Here is a 27,198-nt window from a genome sequence, read left to right on the forward strand (position 1 = left end):
GCTTTGGATAACCTTCTCTCATTTTAAAGATGAAGCAGTTAAGGTGCAGAAAAGTAACTTGCCTGAAGTTATCTAACTTGTAAAAGAGCTGGCTCCAAACCTAGGACTCCTGATTCCTAGTCCAGATTTTTTCACCATGCTATTTGGCCTTGGCAGACTGTCATCAATTTTCAATTTTTAAAGATATAATTTTTTTAAACTTAGTTCTTTAAAAAGAAACACATTCTCAGAGGTTTATAGCTTTGTGTCATTATCAAGTGATCAATATCACTCTTGAAAAGAAATTCAACAAAATGTTTTATCAAAGAGTTTCAGCCACTTCTTGCAGGGGTCTCTTAAGACCATTGCACATACTAGTTTTGTCAATCATATTAATAGCTATTCCTTACTAATGAGATGGGCAAAGGAGAAGGAGAACTGAAGGTGGAGGAGGTAATAAAGTTACCAAGAACCCAACAGTGCCAGGAGTCTTAGGAGCTAGGTAACATATTTCCAATTTAGGGGTGCCTGGGTGGCTCAGTCGTTAAGCGTCTGCCTTCGGCTCAGGTCGTGATCCCGGGGTCCTGGGGTCGGGCCCACATCGGGTTCCCTGCTCCGCTGGGAGGCCTGCTTCTCCCTCTCCCACTCCCCCTGCTTGTGTTCCCTCTCTCGCTGTGTCTCTCTCTGTCAAATAGATAAATAAAATCTTAAAAAAAATTAAAAAAATAAAAAAACATATTTCCAATTTAAAGAAAAGAAAACTAAGGTTAGAGGGGCTGAGTAACTTTCCCAAGGATCTACTTGTATGACAGACCTAAGATCTCTCAATCACTTTGATTCCAAAGCTCATGTTCCTTGAGTCAAATATTTGTAAATCAAGTACAAAGACAGGGAAAGGTGCTCTTTAGAAAGATCAGCATATTACTTACAGACACTCATTTCTACATCCCTGACATAAAAATTTTCCCTATATTACTCCTCTGGCCCTTTGGCAATGTTCCCCATGGAAGAAGGTCAAGCACTTAAGAAGACTCCTATTAGTCATGTTGTTAATAAATAAAGCAATGTTATTTAAACCTCTGGGTGCTTGTGTCAGTCAAAAATATCACTGATTTTCTCTCCCACATAGGGAAATGTACACAAGGTCATGGAAGTCTTGGAAAAATATAAATTTTTCAGAGTAGCTCTGCTCTCCTTGTGCCAGGGTGACTTTTGATGGGCTCTGGAAGGTCACCTTAGTCACATTTAATTTGTCATTCTCAGATTGCTCATCAGGGAAAACTAGTCATTAAGCTCCAAGCAGTTAAGTTTTGTACCACTGACTATTCATTTTAGGAAACTAAAACTTTCAGAAAAAAAGTTTTTAAAAGATAGGCAACAAATGGATAACAGAAATGTTTCTGGGAAGATGAGTGCAAATCAAAATTTGGTTTAATTTTTTTAAATCTAGTATTAATACTGACTCTTTAAAAATTAATAGCAATGACTCACAGTTACATGGAATTCAATAGTTGACCAAATATTTTCAGATGTATACTCTCATTCAATTCTTACAAGGAACCCTTCAGTAAAATTCAAACATTCAGTGAGTGTTAATATATATAATGAATTGGGCTAGGCTCTGGAGGTACCAAAATAAATAAGAATGGTCCTTTCTTATCCTCAAGGAATTTGTCATTTTTATTATTATCATCTTATATAACATAGTAGGTTAGTAAAGCTCATAAAGAAGAAGATAGTTGTCCACTGAGTCCAGTTACATCCAGGACTGAAGCGGGAATAGTTTTGATACCAAAATTTATTCTAGTCTTACTACACCAAGCTTCCACTCAGCATGAGAGTAGAAATTTAGAGGAAAGTGACCACAGTTTTTCTTTTTAATCGTCTCCCTTAATTTACTAGTTTTTAGTTTATGACTTTGGTAAATTCGAGATTTTTAAGGCAATGTGCACTCTTATAATCACTCATGCTGTTAATACAATGCTTCCTATTTATATTGTTAAAAAAAAAGGTTTTCACCATATGTTTGCTTAAAGAGAAACAGAGTCCAACTTGTCATGTTCATGCAATTCACTGGGTACAATAACTAACTAACTATGTATGCTATATTTATTATCCTGGGAGTCACAGCTGAGAAGATAGAAGACTTGAGGAGAGTTCAGATGTGCAAAAGGAAGGTGATTAAAAGGTTGGGCAAAAAGAAATTATGAAGAAAGATTCAAAGAATTTGGCTTTAGGATATGAGCTGAATAACGTCTTGATAACAATCTTCATGTACACGAGGAGTTATTATACCAGCTGTTTTTTACCTCTGAGGACGGAAGAAAATGAATTCAAACTGCAGCCCTTGAGATTTAGGGTAGCTATGAAAAATGATTTGCTGACAGGTGAGATTGGCAGTTAATGGAATAAGATACCAGGCGAAATTGTGGAATCTCCCTTAAAAGACAAAAAAATATTTCTAATCTCTATAGTTCAAATGTGACATGGCTCCAGGCAGAAGGGTGGACTAGATAACTTCCCAAGGTTCCTTTCAGTTCAACGACTCTATCACTCTGATGATCTCAGCCACCAAAATTATCTTGCCACGGTGAAAGCCAGCTTGATGCTAAAATTCATAGTACCTAAAGTCTCCTTTTTACTTTGCTAATAGTTCCATATAATCATTTAGAAATAATAGCCTCAATTTATGGTTTCCCTCCAAATGTCAGCTAGAATCAATTTAAAGGTGACTTAATTAATGTTCCTAAAGGTTAAAAGGCCAAATGTAGGACATTGCTAATATTTCAAAATCTGTTACCCCTCTCACTTATTAACTTTCATTTTAATCCCAAACCATGTAGAACCCCGTAAAGATTATCATTATAAAGCTCTGAGATGATAATATCCTCTACAATTACCCCCAAAAGCTTTCTCTCACCAAATTAAGTTGATTTAGGACTTTAGAGGTTGCTCAGAAACAAATCAAACATAGCAGAGGGATAGGAAGTATGGTAAAACCAAGATATTCCATCTAGCTCATTTACTTGACAACCAAGAAATACGTTTATGATATTTAAGGAATTATGCAGGATCATACAGATTAGTAAAATACAAAGTTGAGAACAAAATTCAAGTCTTTTGGCTCCCTATACAGTAGTGACAGTTTTATAAAACACATTTTTCACGTCAAAAAACCAAACTAAAGGTAAATTAAAAAAATTATGTTTCAAAATATATCCAGATACTTAAAAGACTGGACAAAGAACCTGAAATTCCTTTTCTGTGGAAACATCTCACTCTTCTCTCTACACTATAATGAAATCAAATATCTTCCTCCACTGACAGGTATTTTTAAGAGTCATTCCATTAATATGTGGCTACCATATTCTAGTACCATACACAAATAAAATGCATATTTTCTCTAATGGGTTTGTTATATACTAATTGTCAATTTTCCATAACTGTAAAAAAATAGGCTTTGGAGGCAGAAAAATGAGTTAACTTGATTTTACCAACTCTTAATATCTATCTGACTTTGGGGAAGTTACTGAACCTTTTTATTTCCCCATCTGCAAAATGAAGGTAGTATTATTTACCTAGATTGACTGAGATATTACTATATGTTAAATACTTAGCACAGGCCTGGCAAACACAAGTGCTCAGTAAAATATAAATGCTGCTTCTATTATTATTAATTATTATTATTATTATTATTATTCCCATAAAGTTATCCTAATCAATGATGAGGGATAAAGCCTTTCTATTAGGCATAAAGAATAAAAAAGCTCTTTCTTAGGAAAATAACACTTTCCCTCCAAAGCCATATTTCCATTGTCAAATGAAAGTTCAGTTGAAGTGACACTTCCTGCATTTCCTGAGGACCTAATATATGCCAGAGGCTCTACTAAGTGTTATGGGTACAAACACGAAAGAAAGAATCTTGGCTTCAAGGGTTTCATGGTCCAGGGTTGGAAGAAATATATGAACAAATAAATATAATGTGACATGACACAGAAAGCAGTAAAGAGAGTATACTGAGAGGATGGAGGAGAATGGGGAGGGGTGGTGGGTGGAATTTAGAAATGCTTGTCAGAAAATCCGATCAGGTAAATGGAAGGGGGTTCAAGACAGCATTGTAGGAAGACTATAAGCTCACCTTCTTCCATGAACACAACAATTTACAGCTACATATGGAACAATTTTCCTCTAAAAAGGAGCTAAGAACTATATGAATAGTACAACAAAAGACAAAAGAGATGAGTTGAGAAGGGACAGAAGAGGCAGAGATGTAGCCTTGTCCCAAACCTCACCTCATATGCAGTGACTCCACAATTAGGAGAAATACCCTAAATATGGAACTCTCCCTCAAGGAGTGCCCCACATCAGGCACCCCAACCCTGAGGGCTAGCACTGGAAAGATGAGCCAACCAAATGTCTTGTTTTGAAAATCAATGGGGATTAAGAGAAGAATAATCACTGAACTATATGGAAAGAAGAGCATACTTTTAAAAATCTCATGTGCAAACCCACTCACCGTGAGATCCAATACAGAAGGAAGAGATTGAAAGCATCTAGACCTTAAGTGAGGGAGACTTACTAATTTTAAAGCAGCTACCAGAGAGACAGGAACCTACAGGGACTTTATCTAAAAACAGAAGGGCTGGTAGACACCACCTTTGCAATCTCATTCAAACTTACTGGTGATGAAACTGATGGATGTTATTTTTCATGCCCTCCCTCTTCCCTGCTAACACCAAAGGTTGCTCTGCCTACTCTCCCTACTGACCACCCCCCTCTCCCTACTGACCACCCCCCTACCCCCGCCCAGACTGGGTTAGGCAAGTGCCCCACACCCTGACCACCCCACATAACACCCAAGCTACAATGGGGACAGATGAGTGCCCTGAGCCTTGCCCAACCTGTGCAAAGATTGAACTGCAATGGGCCAGACAAATGCCTTGAACCCAACTCACACCACTCAGAGACAAAGCTGCAACTGGGAGGGACAAGCAGCTTGAACCCTGCGCTGCCTGTGCAGTGGCCAAACTGCAACCAGCCAGGGGAGTGCCCCAAGCTCCACCTCTCCAGCAGCAGGCTCAGCCCTATCATACCCTGCAGGCACATGCAACCCACACATAGAGTGCCTGGCTCTGGTGGCCAGGGGAGATTGAGCTTCTGGGCCACACAAAACAGTTCCTACACAAGACCACTCTTTCAAGACTGAGGGAGGTAGCTGTTTTGCCTGTTACAACAGACAAACACAGAGAGACAGGCAAAATGAGAAGATAGAGGAATATGCTCTAAACCAAGGCAAATTCCCAGAAAAAAACCTTAATGAAATGGAGCTAAGCAACCTACCTGATAAAGAGTTACAAGTAATGGTCATAAAGATGCTCAACAATCTTGGGAAAAGAATGGATGAACACAGCAAGAACTTCAACAAAGAGGCAGAAAATATAAGAAAGTACCAAATAGAAGTTGTAACAAATGAAAAATACACTAGAGGAGTTCAACAACAGAATGGATGAAATAGAAGTACAAATAAGTGAGCTGAACAAAGCAATGGAAAACACCCAGACATAAAAGCAAAATGAAAAAAGAATTAAAAGAAGTGAAGACAACTTAACTGATCTCTGAGACAAGATCAAGTGGAATAACCTTTTCATTATAGGAGTCCCAGAAAGAGGAGAGAGAGAAAAAGGGCCAGAAAAATTATTTGAGGAAATAATAGTTGAAAACTTCCTTAATCTGGGAAAGGAAACAGGTATCCAGGCCCAGGAAGCACAGAGAGTTCCAGTAAGGTAAACCCAAAGAGAAACACACCTAGACATATTATAATTAAAAGGGTAAAATGTTAAGGTTATAGAAATAATCCTAAAAGTAGCATGAGAAGAGTAGCATATTATGTATAAGGGAAACCCCATGAGGCTATCAGATTTTTTAGCAGACCAGAAGGGAGTGTAATGACATATACAATATGCTGAAGGGGAAAAACTGCCAACCAAGAATTCTCTACCCAGCAAGGTTATCATTCAGAATTGAAGGAGAGATTAAGAATTTTCCAGATAAGCAAAAGCTAAAGGAATTTATCATCATTAACCAGCATTAAAAGAAATGTTAAAGGGACATCTCTAAGCTAAAAAGAAAAGGCATTAATTAATAATAAGAAAACATACATATGTAAAAATCTCACCAGAAAAGGTTAAAAAAAACCAATAAAGGTAGTAGATCAACCACTTACAAAGTAAGCATAAGGAGTAAAAGACAAAAGGAGTAAAATTAATTTAAAATACTATAATTAGTTAAGGGATACATAAAATAAAAAGATGGAAAATGTGTCATCAGAAATACAAAATATGTGTGGGAGATTAAATATAAAGCTTTGGAATGTGTTCAAAATTAAGTTGCTATCAAGTTATGGAAACTATTATATACATAAGATGTTATATGTGAACCTCACAGTAATCACAAAGTAAAAACTTATAATAAATACACAAAAGAAAAAGAGAAAGGAATCTAAATACAAAAATGAAGGAAATAATCCAACCACAGGGGAAGAGCAAAAGAAAAGAAGAAAGGAGCAGAGAGGAACTATGAACATGGCAAGAAAAGAATAAACAAGATGGTAACAAGTACATTCCTACCAAAAATTACTTTAAATGTAAACAGACTAAATGCTCCAATCAAAGGACATAGCGTGGCTGAATGCATTAAGAAAAGTAACAAGACCTTCCTATATGCTGCCTACAAGAGACTCACCCCAAACCTAAATATACTTACAGACTGAAAGTGAAAGGATAGAAAAAAGATGTACCATACACGTGGAAATGAAAAGAAAGCTGGAGTGGCAATACTTATATCAGACAAAATAGACTTTAAAACAAAGATTATAACAAAAGACAAAGAAAGACATTATATAATAATAAAGGGGTCATTCCAACAAATGTCACAAATAACATTTGTAAACATCTATGCATCCAGCATAGGAGCACCTAAGTATATAAAGCAAATATTAACAGAAATAAAGGGAAAAATAGACAGTGATACAATAATAGTAGGGGACTTTAATACATTTTACCCTTACATGAATGGATCAATCATCCAGACAGGAAATCAATAAGGAAATATTGGCCTTAAGTGACACATCAGATCACAAGGACTTAATAGATACACAAAACATTCAATTCCAGGACAGCAGAATAAACATTCTTTTCAAATACACATAGAACATTCTCCAGGATAGATCATGTGTTAGGCCACAAAACAAGTCTCAATAAATTTAAGAAAACTGAAAATGGTTTCAAGCATCTTTCTGATCACATGGTATGAAACTAGAAATCAAACATAAAGAAAAAATAAAAAACACAAACATGTGAAGACTAAACAACATTTTACTAAACAACTAATGAGTCAATAAAGAAATCAAAGAGGAAATCAAAAAATAACTTGAGACAAATGAAAATGCAAAGACAATGAACCAAAACCTTTGCAATGCAGCAAAAGCAATTCTAAGAGGGAAGTTCATAGCTATACAGGTCTACCTCAAGAAATAAGAAAAATTTTAAATACACAATCTAACTTTACATTTAGAGGAAGTGGAAAAGAAGAACAAAGCCCAAAGTTAGTAGAAGGAAGGAAAAAATGGAGACCAGAGAGGAAATAAATGAAATAAAAACTAAAAGAAAAAATAAATCAATGAAACTAAAAGCTGGTTCTTTGAAAATATAAACAAAATTGACAAAGTCTTAAACTAGACGAAGAAAAAGAGAGAGAGAGACCAAATAAAATTAGAAATAAAAGAGGAGAAATTACAACTGATACCACAGAAATATGAAAGGATTGTAGGAAAATACTATGAACAATTATATGCTACAAAATTAGACAACCTAGAAAAAAAAGCATAAATTCCTAGAAACATGATCTTCCAGGATTGAATAGGAAGACATAGAAAATCAGAATAGACTGATTAGTAATAATGAAATTGAATCAATAAAAATAAAAACATGTTACAAACAAAAAAATTTCTCAACAAACAGAAGTTCAGGTCCAGATGGCTTCACAGGTGAATTCTATCAAACATTTAAAAAACAATTAATGTTTGGGGCACCTGTATGGCACAGTAGTTAAGCATCTGCCTTCGGCTCAGGTCATGATCCTAGGGTCCTGGGATCAAGCCCCACATCGAGCCCCACATTGGGCTCCCTGCTCCATGGGAAGCCTGCTTCTTCCCCTCCCACTCCCCCTGCTTGTGTTCCCTCTCTCGCTATCTCTCTCTCTGTCAAGTAAATAAATAAAATCTTTAAAAAAGTAAAAATAAAAAAAAACAGTTAACGTTTATCCTTCTCAACTTATTCCAAAAATTGGAGAAGGAAGGATTATTTTCAAACTCATTTTGTGAAGCCAGCATTACCCTGACCCCAAAACCAGATAAAGACAATACAAAAAAAAAAAAGAAAATCACATGCCAATATCCCTGATGAACATAGATGCAAAAATCCTCAACAAAATAAATTTAACAATACATTAAAAGTAGCATACAACATAACCAAGCCCGATTCATTCCAGGGATGCAAGGATGCTTTAACATCTACAAATCAATCAATGTGATAGGCCACATTAACAAAATAAAGGATAAAAATCATATGATGACCTCAATAGATGCAGAAAAAGCATTTGACAAAATTCAACATCCACTAATGATAAAAACTCTCAACAAAAAGGGTATGGAGGAAACATACATCAATATAATAAAAGCCATATATGACAAACCCACAACTAATATCATACTCAATGGTAAAAAGCTGAAAGCATTTCCTCTAAGATCAGGAACAAGACAAGAATGCCCACTCTCACTACCTTTATTCAACATACTATTGGAACTACTAGCCACAACAATTAGGCAAGAAAGAAATAAAAGGCACCCAAATTGGAAAGGAAGAAGTAAAACTGTCACTATTTGCAGATGACATAATACTTTATAGAGAAAACCCTAAAAACTCCACAAAAAACTATTAGACTAACAAATAAATTCAATAAAGTTGCAGGAAACAAAATTAATATACAGAAATCTATTGCATTTCTGTACACCAATAGTGAAATATTAGAAAAAGAAATTAAGAAAACAATCTCATTGACAATCACATGAAAAAGTATAATATACCTAGGAATAAATTTAACCAAGGAGGTGAAAGACCTGTACTCTGAAAACTATAAGACATTTATGAAAGAAATTGAAGACACACATAAATGAAAAGATATAAAGTGCTCATGGATTAGAAGAATCAATATTATTAAAATGCCCATACCACCCAAAGCAATCTACAGATTGAATGCAACATCTATCAAAATACCAATGGCATTTTTCACATAAATAAAACAAATAATCCTAAAATTTGTATGGAAGACAAAAGACCCTGCACAGCCAAAGCAATTTTGAGAAAGAAGAACAAAGCTAAAGCTCCCTGATTTCAAACTATACTGCAAAGCTAGTAATTAAAAGAGTATGGTACTGGCACAAAAATGGACATGTAGATCAATGGAACAGAATGAGAGCCCAAAAATAAATTCACATTTATATGGTCAATTAATCTATGACAAGGAAAGCAAGAACATAAAATGGAGAAAAGGCAGTCTCTTCAATAAAATGGCACTGGGAAAACTCAATGGCTACATGCAGAAGAATGAAACTAGACCACTTTCTTACACCATACACAAAAATAAACTCAAAAAAGGACTTAAATTTGAGACCTGAAACGATAAAATTCCTAGAAAAAAATAGGCAGTAAGCTCTTTAACATCAGTCTGAGCATATTGTTCTAGATACGTCTCCTCAGGCAAGGGCAACAAAAGCAAACTGTACAAAGGAAACTACATAGAACTAAAAAAATTTGTACCATGAATGAAACTATCAACAAAACAAAAAGGCAACCCACTGAATGGAGAAAGACACTTGCAAATGATATACCCGAAAAGGAGGGGTCGATATCGAAAATATACAAAAAACCCATACAACTCAATAACAAACAAAACAAAAAACTTTAAACAAATAAACAACCTGAGTAAAAAATAGGCAGAAAACCTGAATAGACATTTTTCCAAAGAAGACATACAGATGGCCAACAGACACATGAAAAGATGCTCAATGTCACTCATCATTAGGGAAATGCACATCAAAACTACAATGAGATACCACTTCATACCTGTCAGAATGACTTATTCAAAAAGATAAGAAATAACAAGTGTTGGTGAGGATGTGGAGAAAAGGGAACCCTCATGTACCATTGGTGAGGATGTAAATTGGTGTATCCACTATGAAAAACAGTATGGAAGTCCCTCAAAAAATTCAAAATAGAACTACCATATAATTCAGCAATTCCACTTCTGAATATTTATTCAAAGAAAACAAAAACACTAAGTTAAAAAGATGTATGTACCACTATGTTCAGTGCAGCATTATTTACAATAGCCAAGATACAGAAACAATCTAAGTGTCCATCAATAGATGAATGGATAAAGATGTGAGGTGTGCACATGTATGAGTGTATAAAATGGAATATTAGTCAGCCATAAAAAAGAATGAAATTTTGCCATTTGTGACAACATAGATGGACCTAGAAGCTATTAGATTAAGTGAAATAAGTCAGAGAGAAAGACAAATAATGTGTGATTTGATTTATATGTAGAATCTAAAAAATCAAACAAAACAGAACAGACACAGATTCATAGTTTCAGAGAATAAACTGGTTGTTTTGAGAAGGGAGGAGGTTAGGAGGATGGGGAAAATAGGTGAAGAGGATTAAGAGGTACAAACTTCTAGTTATAAAATAAATAAGTCACAGGAATGTAATGTACAGCATAGGGAATATAGTAAATAATATTGAAATAACTCCATATGATGACAGACAGTAACCAGACCTATTGTGGTGATCATTTTTTATAATGTATAAAAATATCAATCACTGTGTTATATACCTGAAACATATATAATACTGTATGTCAATTATAATTCAATAAAAATAATTAAAAATTAAAAACATAAAATAATTCATAAACTAAATTAAAAAGAAAGAAAATTTGATTACTTCAGCTGAGTCTAAATTCTAAGCAACTAGATGGAGGTTCATGATCACTAAACAGTTTTTTTTTTAAACTGAAATTCTCTTCACAAAAAGAGGTCACTGGTCAAAAGAGTCACTTATCTATCTCATCCTTATTCATTTGGGCAGAAAGGATCACAAAATAAAAGAGACTTCAACAGAGAGAAAGAGAGAACCATTTTAGCCACCACCCAGGGCACATGCATATACAGATCAGTAACTATTTGCTGAATAAGCCTTTTTCAGTAAATCTGCATTTTATTGGGGGTAATTATCAGTAAGAAGGTAATTTTATTATCATCTTATTTTCATCAACACACTCCTCAAAGCATATTATCCAGGTGATGTTCTCAGTTCCCCACTTCAGCTATCACACGGATTCTCATTCTTAACTTAACAAAAGGCAGGCACAGTAAAGGGGTCATTATCAATATCCTCAGGGCTTCTATTGACTTGGTCATAACCTAATTATGTGGCTAACATTTGTTTGGATGTGTCATAAGATTCTTAATGTCTGATCATTTTTAAATACACATGGTAACTTATTTATAATGCTGATTAAGGGATACATAGGAAATGCTGAGACTTGTGAATACATAGGAAAACCCATACTCTGTGTAATAAATCACATATAAAGAACCTCAAGGAAGATGATTAGATGTTTAAACTGTTAAATGCTTAAGACATAGCTCTCCAAACATATCAGTACACAACCCTGAAGTGAACCCTTCCCCATGAGGAACCGGCACCCTAGATAGTAGTTTTAGTAGATCCCTACACAATACCTAATATCATTTTTCATAATGTATCCTACATTAGAATATAAGCAGAAATCACAGAAACAGCAAAATAAAAGATTACGTGGCAAGGTAAATTGCAAACAACATACCTTTGAAATAACTTTCCTGAGATTATTTGAAAACATAATCAATATGAGCATATTTGACTCTGCTTTAAAATGAGAAGTAAAATGGGAAACAATTTACCAGATTAAACACTCTGAAATATTCATACTTTGTTAGAATAAAAATACACACACAAAAAGCCACTCACCACCACAAATGATACTGTCTATGTAGCACTCGATGCTTTGCCAAGCATGTTTCCGTACCTCATCATATCTGAACTAGATGGTCTCCATGTGAAGTGTTTTCATAGTGCCATAAGAAGGATAACTTTGTAGAGAAGTGCACTTTTAGCTAACAGGCTTTGGGGCATGGTCTGTCAAGCAGAGAAATTTCCAAGTCAGCACCAGCTCTTCTTCTATTCAGCATGACCTGTTACTAAATGCTGTTAGTTCTAGCCCCATAGTACTTGGTGAATTTGTCTTCCCCTTTTCCATTTCCTCCTTTAGAGAATGAAAGAACAATGCGGCAGGGAGTTTATCAGTCTGCTACCAGCATATTCTCATACCCAGAATAGTGCCTGACAGGTAGAAGTGCTCAACAAATACTTTTAAACAAATGAATGAATTCCCATAGCCCCACATTATCCTATTTCCTCAAAACTCCCCCACCCTCGATCTCTATGGAACCTCCTAATTGGTATTATGAACAAGATTTTCTATTCTCACATGTACCTTATACATGGCTGCTTAACTGATTACACACCAATGGTTTTACTCCTTAGATTAAAGCATTCATATTTCTTTTTATTATTACAGACTCCTCATCCTGGCATTTAAAGTCTTCCACGATGGCCCTAACTGATCTTTCAAGATCCCAGCCTTCAGTTTCAACATAAGATCCTTTGTATCATTCCTGTCACGCCTAGGACCATCTTGCCTATTTGTCTCTGTACATGCAGGTCCCTTGGCCCACAACGGCTGTAGCCACCATATTTACCTATTGAAATACCACCAGTCCCTCAGTATTATGTGAAATGCTACTTCATTCAAGATGTACCAATCAGATGCCATCACTTTGTCTCATGCAAATCTCTTATTCTGTCTTGTAATAGTTACATACAGAGCCATGTCTTTTCTTCAGTATGCTAAGCTCCAGAAAGTCAACAACTATGTCTTACGTAGCTTTGACTCTAAAGTACCTACCACATGTAGTAAATGGTCGATACAAATTAGCTAAATTGAAGTGATTCTAAAAGGTAGGTTATAGGATCAAGAAATACCCACCTCCTTGAACATACGGTGAAGAAAGCAGAGGACGGATACAGAGCTCCAAAATTTGGGGTTTGAGCTCTGCCTTTTACAAGATGATTAACTTGGGCAAGATTTTAATTTTTCCCTTTAGCCTGCCTGAAGCTCAGTTTCCTTATCTATAAAATGATGATACTTGTATTATCTACTGTACAGCATTGTCATTCAGACTGAAATAGAAAAAATGGAAGTGATAATGCTTTGTAAACTTTAAAGTGTTATAAAGATTCAGTTTTCTTTCTTTCTTTCTTTTTTTTTTTTTTCAAATCGCACACCATGGACCTTGTTGGCTGAATAAGAAACGAAAGCTATTTGGTAACTGTGAGTCTTTTCCTGCCATACCTGGCGGAGAGTGAGGAAGAGGTAGGACTAAGAAGGGAGAAGGAGAGCATTCTTCTTCTGCCAGCAGTCTGATCACCCAGCATGAGGAAAATTAGCTTTTGAACATCTTCTAACATTAATAAAGAGCCAAGTCACTAAATTGCTATGGGACAGCATTTAGAAAAAAAAATTCCCTGTGATAAATGATTTTGAGGTTTACAGTTTATCATACATTTAGTGTAGTAAGCTGACAAAGCAGCTTTAAAAACATCACCAAGGTTTTGTTTTCCTCCTCTGCTTCCTCCTGTGTATTTTCTCTTTGCTAAATTCATTAAAAAAAAAAAAAATGAGGAAATACTTCCTTGGAAAAGACTGTAATTCTACTCTGTGATCATATCCTTGTCTATGGATATCCCTCATCTGAAACTCAACACAAACGGCTGTGTGTGAAGAAAGAAGAGGAGGAAACAGCACCAGGAACTGGCCTGTGTGGTTGGAGTAGTCCTGCCCCCGGGGAAGGCTGTCCCCCAGGCCACTTTCCGCTTCAGACAGCCCCGATCTGAGAGACGAGCTGGATGCAGGTTATGTTATCTGAGAACCCTGGACAAATGTGGTTCATTGTGATGTAATCTGATTTTAGAAGGGCTTACGCAATTCGCATTCCTTGTCAGAGGCTTTCCCACATTTCTGGATAGCTGATTCCATTTTAATAATTTTTTTTAAGCACAGGGAAGGAGTAAACATCAGCCCATTATCTGAGAAAATATAACAGCTACCTCTTTGGAGTGAGGGCTGGGTTATGAATCAGTGTTGTTCTGTTTCTTCATTTCATTTATGTGCAGGTTTACTAGACACTCTGGACTGGTTTGAAACCTCCCAATGACGTCAATGGGGCAGAGAAATTGGAGCAGCGGAGACAGCTGCAATGCACCAAGTCTACTGAGGTTTTATTCTTTTCTCCCAGGGTGACATCTGAGACAGATATTATCAATCAAGCCCTCCTGGCTCAGCATCAAATCAAAAGCACTTTATCATTCAAAGCAGTAAAAGCTGCAATTAGGTGATCTGCTCAGCTTTTTCCCTAGGAATATCTTGTTCATTACAATTAATAATGCAATTAAAACTTAGAGAAAAGAATGCTTACTAAAATATTTAAATATCGACATTTTTCCTTCACTGTTTAATTGTCAAATTATTAAAGATCACTCTTTACATATATTTTGTATAAAAAATTCAAAACAGGGGCGCCTGGGTGGCTCAGTCAGTTAAGCGGCTGCCTTCGGCTCAGGTCATGATCCCAGGGTCCTGGGATCGAGCCCCGCGTCAAGCTCCCTGCTCAGTGGAGAGTCTGCTTCTCCCTCTCTCTCTGCCTACTTGTGCTCTCTCTCTCTCTGTCAAATAAATAAATAAAATCTTTAAAAAAAAAAAAATTCAAAACAATCAAATTACTGCCTCTTTTGAAATACTAATAAAAAGGAAATGGTAACTTTAACCAGTTTCCAAGAAATGTCCAAATATCCAGGAAAAAAAATATATATATAGCAAAGCTTTATTATCATTTAGAAAACAACAAACAACAAACAACAACAAAAGGCAGGGAACTAGTGCTCCGTGAATTAACATTTCTTCTTAACAACACTCAAAGCCAAAAAGAGGAAAGCAGAGCCTACTGCTTTTTTGTTTGTTAAGCACAACGTATTATTTACTGACTCTTCAAGCATCTCTTCTTAGGAATAGTCTTACTTGCCTGAGTATATAATAGCATATTAAAATCTGAAAAAAAAATATAGCACTTAATCTAATTATACAGTTTTAAAGAAAGGTCTCTGCTCTGTCTCTTCTCTTCTCTCTCTTTCTCTATCTTTCTTCTTTTTAAGGGGGAGACTTTAAACTTCTAAAAATTCCCACAACTAATCATAACAAATCTAACTAATAAACATCCTTAAAATGGGTTTTTGTTTTCAAAGTTACTTAGGAGACCCAAGCATAGACTACTCTCACCAGAGTAAAGAATATGAAGAATACTTTCTTGCCTCTCCCTGCCTTCTACAGTGTTTGTTGGCAAACAATGCTGGTGATAAAATAAACATAAAGTGGAGGAGAGAGAAATCTGGGGGTAAAAATAAAGGAGAAAATACCAACATCAATCTCAAGGCTATGTGGCCAAACTGAATAGGATCCAAAGCCATTTAGTCTAGAAAGTCAAACTGGCCAAGAACAAGAAATAAAGAAAACAATACTCTTCAACAATTGTCTATTATCCACAAAGCATCATCATCCACTCTGTTATTACATCAGGTAATATTATATATGATGTATATTGTTGTAACTTAATAACAGATTCCAAAAATAGGAAGAGCTATGATGCAGGAGACTTACTTTTTCAATGAGGAATCAATGAAAGAACTAAAAGTTTAGGTTAGCTAGAGTAACAAACGTTTTGCCAATCAGCCATGTTTACCCAAGGTAGGGTATTGAACGTGCTCTCTATTATTTGGATTTAAACAGTAAGGTTCTTTTTTCTACCCTCTTTCATTCATTTAGCTGTGAAACAGACAATAAATCATAGCTAAAGCTACCAAATATCTTGTACATTATTTACAAAGCTGAAATTCCTAACTGATCCAACCCTAAAGTTTTTCCAGCCACTGGACTCATCTTTCCTTTATCCATTCCCTTTGGTCCATATAATGGTAATAATATGTTGTATCCCAGCTCCCAGAGAAAACAGGTATATATCTTTGCATTACTCTGAATCTGCAAAATGATAATGAAATGAAAAGACGCATGAACAACCACCTTGTAGATGCTCTAAATGTGATAGATATTATTTTAGATGTTTGCTTAAAAATGTGTATCATTGTGCTTTGGTGCCAAGTACTATGCTACGCAGTGGGAACACACACACAAGTAAATCATATGAAATCCACAGAGTAAACCAAGCCAGCAACTTGAGAATCATTCTTCCCTCCCACATCTAATCATCACTACCAGTACCCATAAAAGCAAAGTAAGGCTCCCTTTCACAGCTGTGTGAAATCTGTCTTATCAGCCAGTGGTCAGTGGTCTGCCAAACCTTGCCATACGGGTCATAAACAAGCAAGTAACAGCTCAGGTAGGTAACCAGCCCAGACCTTTTACCTTTCTTGAATTAGTTTCCTCTTCATCTGGCCAGAGATGACCTAGTTTATGTCATCTTCTTCTCTTTCCTAGATTACTCCAACAGCCTCCTAACCAGTTCCCTTGCTTTGAGCTTTACCGATAATATCACACTTTTATTTTTTTCCAAAGATTTTCTTTATTTTAGAGAAAGAGAGTGCATGAGCGAGGGGAGGAGCAGTGGGAGAGAGAGTGGGGAAGCAGACTACCCGCTGAACAGGGAGCCCTACAAGGGGCTTGATCTCAGGACCTGAGATCATGACCTGAGCCAAAACCAACAGTCAGATGCTTAACCAACTGAGCCACCCAGGCACCCCAAGATCATACTTTTAAATGATAAATCTGGCCATGCCATTCCCTACTTAAAAGCCTTCATGACTTCTCAAAGCTTTTATGAAAAAAATCTCTTCCTCAGCATGTCACAACAGATCCTGTATGATAGGTGGCTTGACTACCTCTCTAACCCTTATCTTCTTGATGGGTCCATAAGTACCTACTCACGTTGCTCAGTTTCCCAAGCTCACTGTACTGTTCCACATTTTCATATATTTTCTGCCCTTTAGCTCCACCTGCACTTCATAATTCCCACTAACACATGCTTTTATTATGATAGACCCATAATTGTAGCACATTTATCACACACAGATCTGCTTCCTCCCTACTTGAGTGTGAGCTCCTGAAGAGTAATGACTACCTACGGTTCACTTCTGTTTCCCTCAGCCAGGCCCAGAATGGCATTGTGTTTTTGAGAAATGACAAAGGAATCAATGAACATTAGTAACTATTATTGCAGTTGATCTACCTTACAAAAGAGATTTTAGAATCCTTTCTGTGGGACAGAGATGGATCTTCAGACGTCTCTTGGGCAGTCAGGCCCCATTTCCTCTCCCCCACCTCCAGACTTGTTTCAATTGGGAATCAGCCCTGCATCCTCGAGCAATGAGAGAGGATACTAGAAGTTCCAGAATCAGGGTTAGAGAGAGGCATTTAAAATCCACACATTGTGAGGGTTCCCAGTTCTTCTAAGGGGTGCATAGCTGACCATTTCAATCCAAAAACTGTAGTGAAGCCAGAGATAAGAGCCTACATCAACCCATGCAGGAAGTCGATTAATCATTTATTGACAACTACACTTGTCCAAATGACCTGAGCATCCTGGATTGTTTACTCATTCATTCAACAAATATTGATTGACAACTGTGTCATCCTAGACATTGCAAATTTAATGGTGAGCAAACAGGTTAGCTTGTACTTAGCTTTTTTTTTTCTCTTCCATACATTTTTGGTATGTGAGCAGCCCATGAAGAAGGGCCCCTTTTGTCAAAAGGTAGAATCTCATTCTCCATGCCATACTACTGGGTCTTCTCCATGTAATTCCTGTCTCTGTGTGCAGTCTCTATCATCATTTGTATTCTGTGTTCCAACCCACCTCGTGCAGTCCCACTATCCATTGCAAGACAGAAGGGGAAAGAATCACTGCTCTCTAAGCATGTACAGGCACCTAGATAGTCTAGCATTGGCCACCCACAATTTGATGGTGCTTTGATGTTAACAAAGAAATATCTGAGTGAGTTGCCCTGGTAAGGTTGGCAAACACTAATGAATCAGTGGCTCTGAATTAATCAAAGCAGTAAAACGTGAAGGTGGATTTTTTTTCTGACAGATGATTGACCTGCAGAGACCAGATATTAAGCATATATGCTTCATTATCCAAATTTAATTTTAAGGTCCTTGGGAGTCTTTGCCTTTTTACATCAGTTTCAGCACACACTATAACTTACATAGTGCCTTCTTGCCCATGGTATGGGTGCCATAAAAATTTGTCGATTGTTGTTTTCATAAGCAACCAAAATATTTTTTTTGTCAAGAGGACCAAATATTTCTAAATAAACTAGAAAATAAATATGATTTTTCTGTTTATAAGGCCACAAAAAATTAAATGTAGTCATTAAATAAAATTTAAATATTTTTATAATAATAAGAACAAACATTTAGAACCCTGTCATTAGCAGTCAAAAAATCAGTACTTACACAATTGGCTTTATCATGTGGTATGAAGAGCAAGACTTTTAGAATCATACAGACCCAAGTTTGTATTCAGAATCTGTTCAATATTTGTTCACAAAAATGAGTAAAATGATTACACTTAAACCCAGTTTATAATCCATTTTACAGGGATTATAATACTTAACTAATAGGTTGTTATGAAGAATAAATGATTGTGTATAAAGTGCCTTAAACTGGCATAGAGTAGGTATTTAATATTTTTAAATGATATATTTTCGTCTATTTTGAGGTTTTTATGGAGGGAAGAGGAAAATTTTACATGGTAATTTCAGAATATGTCACCAATCATGAGCTCTTTCAAGTAATATGTAAGGGAATAAAAGGTACATATATAATCTCTTCCTTTTACTGTCTTTTTTTTCTTTAAGCAATGGTAGGCACTCTGATGAGACTTTACAGTATTTTTCAGTGTGAACTATAATTCCGATTCTAGGACTTGTCCTTTGTATCTTAGAAAGTGATTTTTGACTATGTGACTGAAATTTTTGTGTTTCACAGCAACATATTTACCCAAGCCTGTGATAAATCTTCCAAATCTTTGTTTCCTGAACCATCATGGCACTCTACCTTTAAGAATGCCCACAGGGTATTCTTGTTGCTTACTTGAAATCAACACTGAGGGTCTATACTAAATATCTTTAAATGGGGTTTCCTAAAACGTCACAGCCAAAATATTTACTATCTGGTTTCAACATGCAATGGACACAAACCTAACTTTGACTTATTCCTGCCTGCATCTTATGACACTTATGCCAATTCTTGATGGCAAAAGATCTTTCAAGGTTTTGAAACTTTGCTGCTGTCAGAATAAAAGCTACATAGTGATCCTTAGTTTTAAAATAAAATTCTCCTTTAGGTCAGGTATTCTCAAGGAGGTAAGAGGACCAAAGACCAAAGCTTGTCCGATATCATTTCTCCAAAATCACTTTCATTTGTGGAGACACTTAAGTGCCAAGCCACACAACACAAGCACACAGGCAAGCGCGCGCGCACACACACACACACATGCACACACACGCACACACACGATACATTCTTTTAACAAGTATTTATTGGGCTTACTTTGTGCCAGACACTCTTCTAAGCCTTTAGAGTACAGTCATTAATGAAACAGACAAAATTTCCTGCCCTCATGTGGTTCACATTCCAGCTTGGGGCAGGGAATGATGTGGGAGGAGTGGGTTCAGAAAATAAACAATACACATAAGCCACAGTATAGAATTTATCTTTCTCTGGACCAGCCATGGCCACTTCTGTCTCCATTCCTTTGCATTTACTTTCGTCTCTATCTGGAATGCCTCCTTACTATCTTGATAGACCAAGGCAAGTATCACCTTCCTATGTGAAGCCTGTGTTAGCTCTTCTTGGGGAGTTAAGGAGATTCTCTATTTCTCAAATTGTCTTCCAACTGACATATGTCTGTCTCTCTCACCAGAGGACAAGTTCCGCCTAGGCAGGAACATAGCAAGGACTAATACTTAGTAAGTATTGTATCACCAGGGCCATCCAATACAGAGCATACTAGAGTAGTACCCTCAATGAATATTCAACTAAAAATGAATACAGTTTTTGCCTTTCTCGGTCTGACTTATTTCACTTAGCCTCTACATCCATCCATGTAGTCTCAAATGGCACAATCTCAGTGTTTTTATGTCTGTATTAATATTCTATTGTATATATATGCCACATCTTCTTTATCCATTCATCCACTGAAAGACACTTAAGTTGCTTTTATATCTTGGTTATTGTAAATAATGCTGCAATCAGCATGGGAGTGCATGTATCTTTTCATATTACTGTTTTTGTTCTCTTTGGGTAAATACCCAATAGTGGAATTATTGGATCATATGGCATTTTTACTTTTAATTTTTTAAGGAACTTCTATACTGTTTTTCACAGTGGCTGCACCAATTTATATTCCCACCAACAGTGCATGAGGCTTCCTTTTTCTCCATATTCCCACCAACACTTGCAATTTCTTGTCCTTTTGATTTTAGGCATTCTAACAGGTGTAAGGTGATACCTCATTGTGTTTTTTTTTTTAATTAATTTATTTATTTTAGAGAGAGAGGTGGGGGAGGGGCAAAGGGAGAGGGAGAAAGAATCTCCAGCAGATTCCCTGCTAAGTGCGAAGCCTGACACAGGGCTCAGTCTCATGACTCTGAGATCATGACCTGAGCCAAAATCAAGAGTTGGATGCTTAACTGACTGAGCCACTCAGGCGCCCCTCTCGTTGTGGTTTTGATTTGCATTTCCTTGCTGATGAGTGATGTTGAGCATCTTTTCAATTGTCTGTTGGCCATCTGTATGTCTTCTTTGGAAAAATGTCTACTGGGGTGTCAACTATACTCAAAAAAAAAAAACACAGTTTTTTAAAAATAAAATAATAAAAAATAAATAAAATGCAGTTTTATTTTATTGCAAAAAAAATGATTAATTGTGAGGTTAGCTATAATTAGTATGTTTCTTTGCATACCATCCACACTAAGTTTGGATAATACATAAATTCAAGAAAAATTTTGCTAGACATAGAACTATTTTATGTGAAATACAATAGCATTGTTTTACTAAGAGCTGATTCAGTAGGCCTGGTAACTGAAAAGCTAGCTTTTAATTAGTTGATGTAAATAGTCTTGATAGAAATATTAATTTTATGACTTGATTATCTTTTAAAATGCTTAATTTCATCTGTTAGAATCATTTAGATAATTTGAGGAGTATAGTTATTTTTCTTCAATCTTCCAATTAACAGAAGAAAATTAAATTACTGTGTTGCTGTAAGAAGGAAGTCTTAGACATCAGACTAACTTACTGTGATTGGCACAAGAGAGCTTACTACAAGAGAGCTTACTACAGGGAGCTGCGATTTAAGGGAGGTAATATTCCAAGAATGGAAGTTCCTGCAGCTTTTAGACAGGGCCCACACCCCACAGCAGGATGACACCTGTGGTTCTGTGTGTGGGACCCTGTCAGGTCATTATCCATCAGATTAGCTGTCTGCTTCTCTGTCAGTGACCTCCAATCATCAAATTTTTCTTTGGTCTCTCTTCAGACTGGAAAACCTTGCCTTTGTTTCATTCAACTACGCAGTGAAAGAAGCAGCTGCCTTTTTACAGAGAGGAAATTCTTGGGAGCAAGCTAACATCCCTTCTTGCAATCAACTTGCAGGGTAATTTTAGGTCTTCTACTGATGTGATAGCCTGTACCATCTTTGTTTAACAAGCTTATATTACTACATACTACGTAGCTTCTAATATTGAATAAGAGTATGTGTTCCTTGTTGGTCTTTTCTTTCCTGGAAACAAACAAACAAACAAACAAACAAACTTTGCTTGACTTTTCAAGGAAATAATTTCATGAGAAAAGTTTTATTCTTCTTCTCTAAGTTTGGGGCAAGTACATTCACACTTCTTTTGCACACCTCTGACACGTAGCTTCATGCTGAGCACAGCAAACATGTGATGACTGATAGATTCCTCTGACTTAGAAGTGTGTACTGTGCTTGAGCAGGCTGTATGCAGTTCCTTCAAATAGCACAGGAAGGAAGAAGTCATGTAATTCTTCAAATATTATATATAATTTTCTTCATCAAAGTAGGCTCACAGGCATTCACTCATACTGTTTGTTCTATGGCTAAAGTCTCAAGGTAAGGATAATGTCTACAGCACAGAAAAAACATGAATGCACTTTTGAAAGTTTGAGAGTTTATATTCCAGCTAAATAAAAGTCGTTGATTGAAGTGAATTTTTTGTTTGTTTGTTTTGCTGTCTGTACCTCAGTGACAATCAGTAAAAGATAATGTATTTGAATTTTTGTGATATTCAAATTTTACTCGTTTCTTATCTTCATCAGGGACCTGATCTCAGGCACATTTTTTTCTCATGTTGGCTTTGGTAATTTTAGTATGCGTGCTGCCAAAGCGAGCACTGTTGCTTTGGTAATTAATGCAAAGGGCCGTCTCTGAGCTAAAAAAAAGTATCCTTTACAACAGAATTACAGATAGGATTGGAACTTAATGGTTGTCAAAATTAGCTCTTCAACAGAACATAAGCTTCTATAAAGTGTTTAACAGTGACGAATACACTCTATCAGGCTTTATACATTTTTTAACTATTATTTCAAAAAACAAACAAGTATTTGCTCAATTTCTGGAAATGTTTACAAGTCTATAACTTAGCTTCTAATATGATTGCCATGGAAGCCAGCACGGTTTTAGGTTAAGCCCATAATCCTACCTGCTAAACATACTAAATGTAGGTATGGCCTGCTTTAGGGAATCATGTAGCATACATATATATAACACAAAAAAGTTGAGAAGTAAATTTACTATAAGAATAATAATTCTCATGGCTAAGAAGATTTCCCACAGGATTCCTTAAAACTAGTTTCTCTATGCATTTAAGTGATTGTTTATATATAATTAATCGACATCGGTGTAATTGAAAATGTAGAGTGTAATTTTATTTTCTCACCTGAATTTACTGTTAGCTGTAGTTCAATAAGAAAAATAGGTGTAGATAAAGTAAATTAAAAAATATGTAAGAAAGTGAGGTCAATTGGAAAAAAGAAATTTGCATTTAACTCTGAAGGAGTTATATAAAAATAGATAAATCTTTATCACATAGAGGGCTTACAAGGATACTCTACATAGGTTTCTAAGCTTTTAGCTGTTGAACCTTGAAAACATTTTACCACTTAAAATTCAACAGTCTAATTGTGAAGTTCCATTTTAATTATTGCAAATTCCCATCTAAGAGTTGACTTAGCCATTGGGTTACCTCAAAGATTACAGATAAACACAAATAGACTCTTCTGGGCTTAGTAGCACTTGCCTGAAATTTTTTCCTCCAAAAATAGAATATAACTCTACCTCTGTGGAAGTCCCCAGTCTCTGCCTCCAGGCTGGCCCCACACAATGGCTTCCATCTTTCTGGCTTTAAGACTTTTAATGGTTGGTTTCTCACAGCTTTCAGGATAAAGTTATAGCTCCTATGAGGGTTTATGCAGCCAACCCTGTTTGTCTTGAGTGTTTGTCTCAAGCAATCATTTCCCTTCTTAAGATTTGAAACACCCACAGTTTTTCCCAAAATGAGTCATGTTAAGCTATGTTATGTCTGGAAGGTCTTTCTTCTTATTCTCTGTCTAGTTATGGCCTACTAATCCATCTGAATTGTAGTTATGGGTCTCCTTCTTTATGCCCCAATCTGATATAGATATACCCAAAGCAGGCTGTGCACACATATATTATTGTTATTAACACACTGATTTATAATCCTTGATTGATTTGTGGCTTTACTCTGATGGTTACACAACTTTGGATCCCAGAAGCCTAGCATAGAATCCAGCATTATAGTTAAGTGCTGAGTAAATGTATGTTCAATTTCAATAGGTAACTGGAATTTTTCAGAAAGTTGATTTGAACAGCGTATCATTACTATAAAAAACCTGGATTTTTAATGAAATGCTAACCAACTTAAAAATAAGGTTATTTAAAAATAACCTTAAGGTAATGAGATGAGGAGTTAAAGAGGCTAATTTTATTGAGTTGATTCTTTGAACCAGGCATTGTGCTAAGTACTTTTACATTTCATTTAAATATCACCATCAGACACATAACATCTATATTACTTTTCATATTTCATGTTTAAAATGAACTAAGTATTTATTCATATGTGCCAGTAACTTTGTTTGGGTGATTCACATCACATCATTTAATTTTCACAATATTTCAAGAGAAGCGTTATAATTTCATTTACAAACAAGAAAATTAGCACTCAGACTTGACAAGGTCAGACAGTTGGTAAACAATGAAGCTGGGATTTTCACTCACAGTGATCTGGTTCTCTAGGCAGTGTTTGCTTCATGGAAACATCACATCACCCAAACTGTTTTCCAGAGGTCCATGAAGATATTAATAGGTAATTCACTTCCCCAAAGGTTTTATGGTTACATAAGTTTAAATTACTTTTTCCTTTTTAAAACATATCCTCTTTTTAGTTGTACATCACAGCTCTGAAACCATCAGGAGAATTGCTTAACTGTCTAACCAAGTGTTTTCCAGTTTTAAGAAACCATCCCCTTTTTATTCTTTTACAAACCACTAAAGTTCTAACCCAGGACTGCCTTCAATTAAAGTTATATCAAAATGCAATAAAAGGTGTTCTTTTTTGACCCAATTCTCTCTTGAATTCCATTTTTTTTAATTTATTTATTTGGCAGAGAGAGAGAGCACAAGCAAGGGAAGCAGCAGGCAGAGGGAGAGGATGAGGGAGAAGCAAGCTCCCGGATGAGCAGGGAGCCTGATGTGGGGCTCGATCCCAGGACCCTGGGATCATGTCCTGAGCCGAAGGCAGACACTTAACTGACTAAACCACCCAGGCACCACTTGAATTCCATTTTTGATGGGAAGAGTAAAAATTCTAAGTTTCTTTTCCTTTCATGTCCCCCATATTTTCAACTGATCCTAGAAAAAAGTGTAATCAGGAAAAATTGTGGTCTGATTCTTGAGAACTAATTATATTCAAAATTAAGAGTAAGAGTACTTTGATTTTCTGATTTACTCATCAACACCCAAAGTATTTGTTGAATGAACTGTCAGAAGCCTGTGCTATGCACTGTGCAAAAAAAATTATGGCAGCCGTAATTTCTGCCCTTTTAGAAGCACTGGCATTCAGAGCAGTTAGAAAGTTCAATAATCCTCAAACAAGCAATGCCTATGTTTAAAATGTATGCTCACATTCCAGTTTTAATGCATATGTAAATCTGGGACTATGCGGTGACACAAGGGTAAATCCACACAAATCATGGTTTGGTTCTAGTTTATGTCATCCATTGTCTCCCACCTACCCATAATTCCGAGTTCCTCACTGTCTTAACTCTCAAAATGAAGACACAGTTCACAGACAATAGAAATATTTAAACAATGCAAAGTATTTACATCTCTCACATAGCTCTAAAAAAACAAGAATAAAAAAATACCCAACTATTCACTAAGCACATAAAAATAAATATTTGAGAGTGGTTAAAAAATCTTTACAATTTACAGTAACTGCTCATTAGCTTATATTTCTTTTTTGTAAGAGTCTAATATAGAAAAGCTTTTTTAAAATAGTCTTAATCCAAGTTGAGGAAAATTTCAAGTCAAGAAAAATAAATATTATTCACAAATATTACCCTGGCCTGAGGAATCAGTTTATTCTTAAAGAAAAACTCCACTCAATGCATGATCTACTTCTAGAATTTAAAAAAAAGATAATCTAAAGAACTTTTAATATATGAATACATTCCAGTACTGTTCATAAAAAATCATCGAATTTTATGAAGCATAACATGGTCTTTTTACATATCTTTAATTTCTTATGATTAAAATATGAAACCATATCCCAGCCCTGTCCCTGAACTGTCAGATAAAGTTTGTTTTTCATAGCATTTACAACACCTACCATATCCATGAATGTCGCCGGGGAAGAAGCAAATCACTAACATGCAACATCCTGAGGAACTGGTGCTCTATCAATATCCCACCACTCGGGAACTTAGTTTATTTTCATTAATTTCCTTGTGTTCTTGCTGCCACATAGTTATTGCTTAGCTCCTTGTCCTTTGATTTTTCTTTCCGAAGGCATGCCACTTCCCACTGCAGAGTAGATATCATTTTCAGTACGAATACAAATGACTTAGCAATCAACATGTAAGCATTCAACTGGAACATCATCAGTAGTTTCCTTTAGATATCAAATGAGAAAATCGATTTGCAGTCAAATCTGAACGATAGCTCCCATGGTGTGTGTAGCATTTCTTCCAATTTACCTCAGAAAAGGGAAGAATTTGAGTTTCCAAAATTGTTGAAAAATCTCCCTTTAAAAGTATTCTCTGTTTTCTCTCTCATTTTGCATTTTCTCCTCCATGCCTGGTGATATGACAACATGTTTTCGGGTTTTCTGTTAACTGAAATAGTGATCAGATTAACCAAATAAAATTCTCTCTCCTTCTACCTTTTGTATCGTGTTTGGAGCTATCAAACCTCTTGTCTGACTCGTTCTGCCTTGTTTAGTCCATTCGGAGCACAATGAAAGAACACCTAACACACAGGGTCAGATTTCCTGAATGACATATGTTAGACCACAACAAAGGAGAAAACCCCGGAGAGATTATAAGTCCTTTTCATCACAGGAGATTACAGAGTACAGAAAATGTCTATGTTACACAAAGAAATAACAGTGTGACTGGAATAATGAATTCAACTATGCCCAGGTTTGGGACCAATACCCCTGACTGCTCTGAACATGCTGGTATGTGTTTAAACTTCCACCACTGGCCCAGGAAGAGTGGCCTCTAAGCAGATACAATAGCCCCTGAAGACCATTGAGATCATCATTAATACAGCACAGCAGTAACAGGTTCAAAGATCCTCAGATCCCTGAAGAACTAAAGGCATAT

At 36.0% G+C, this 27,198-nt stretch overlaps 1 protein-coding gene across 9 annotated transcripts in view; it reads right to left on the bottom strand.

The window, feature by feature from the left end:
• PDE4B (phosphodiesterase 4B) overlaps positions 1 to 27,198 on the bottom strand; it is a 524,480-nt gene that overhangs the window by 161,964 nt on the left and 335,318 nt on the right. For 2 of the 9 annotated variants that reach the window (XM_078072990.1, XM_078072989.1), the window contains exon 2: positions 26,202 to 26,395. The exons of 6 other annotated variants lie outside the window; for them this stretch is intronic. In XM_078072990.1, the coding sequence (XP_077929116.1) occupies positions 26,202 to 26,251 (50 nt within the window). In that variant the 5' untranslated portion in view covers positions 26,252 to 26,395. Of the gene's footprint in view, positions 1 to 12,168; positions 12,192 to 26,201; positions 26,396 to 27,198 lie in introns of those variants that run through there. One more of the 9 variants, XM_036077708.2, reaches the window with a different exon arrangement.

The sequence above is a fragment of the Halichoerus grypus genome, chromosome 5, assembly GCF_964656455.1.
Source record: "Halichoerus grypus chromosome 5, mHalGry1.hap1.1, whole genome shotgun sequence".
NCBI classification, from domain to species: domain Eukaryota; kingdom Metazoa; phylum Chordata; class Mammalia; order Carnivora; family Phocidae; genus Halichoerus; species Halichoerus grypus.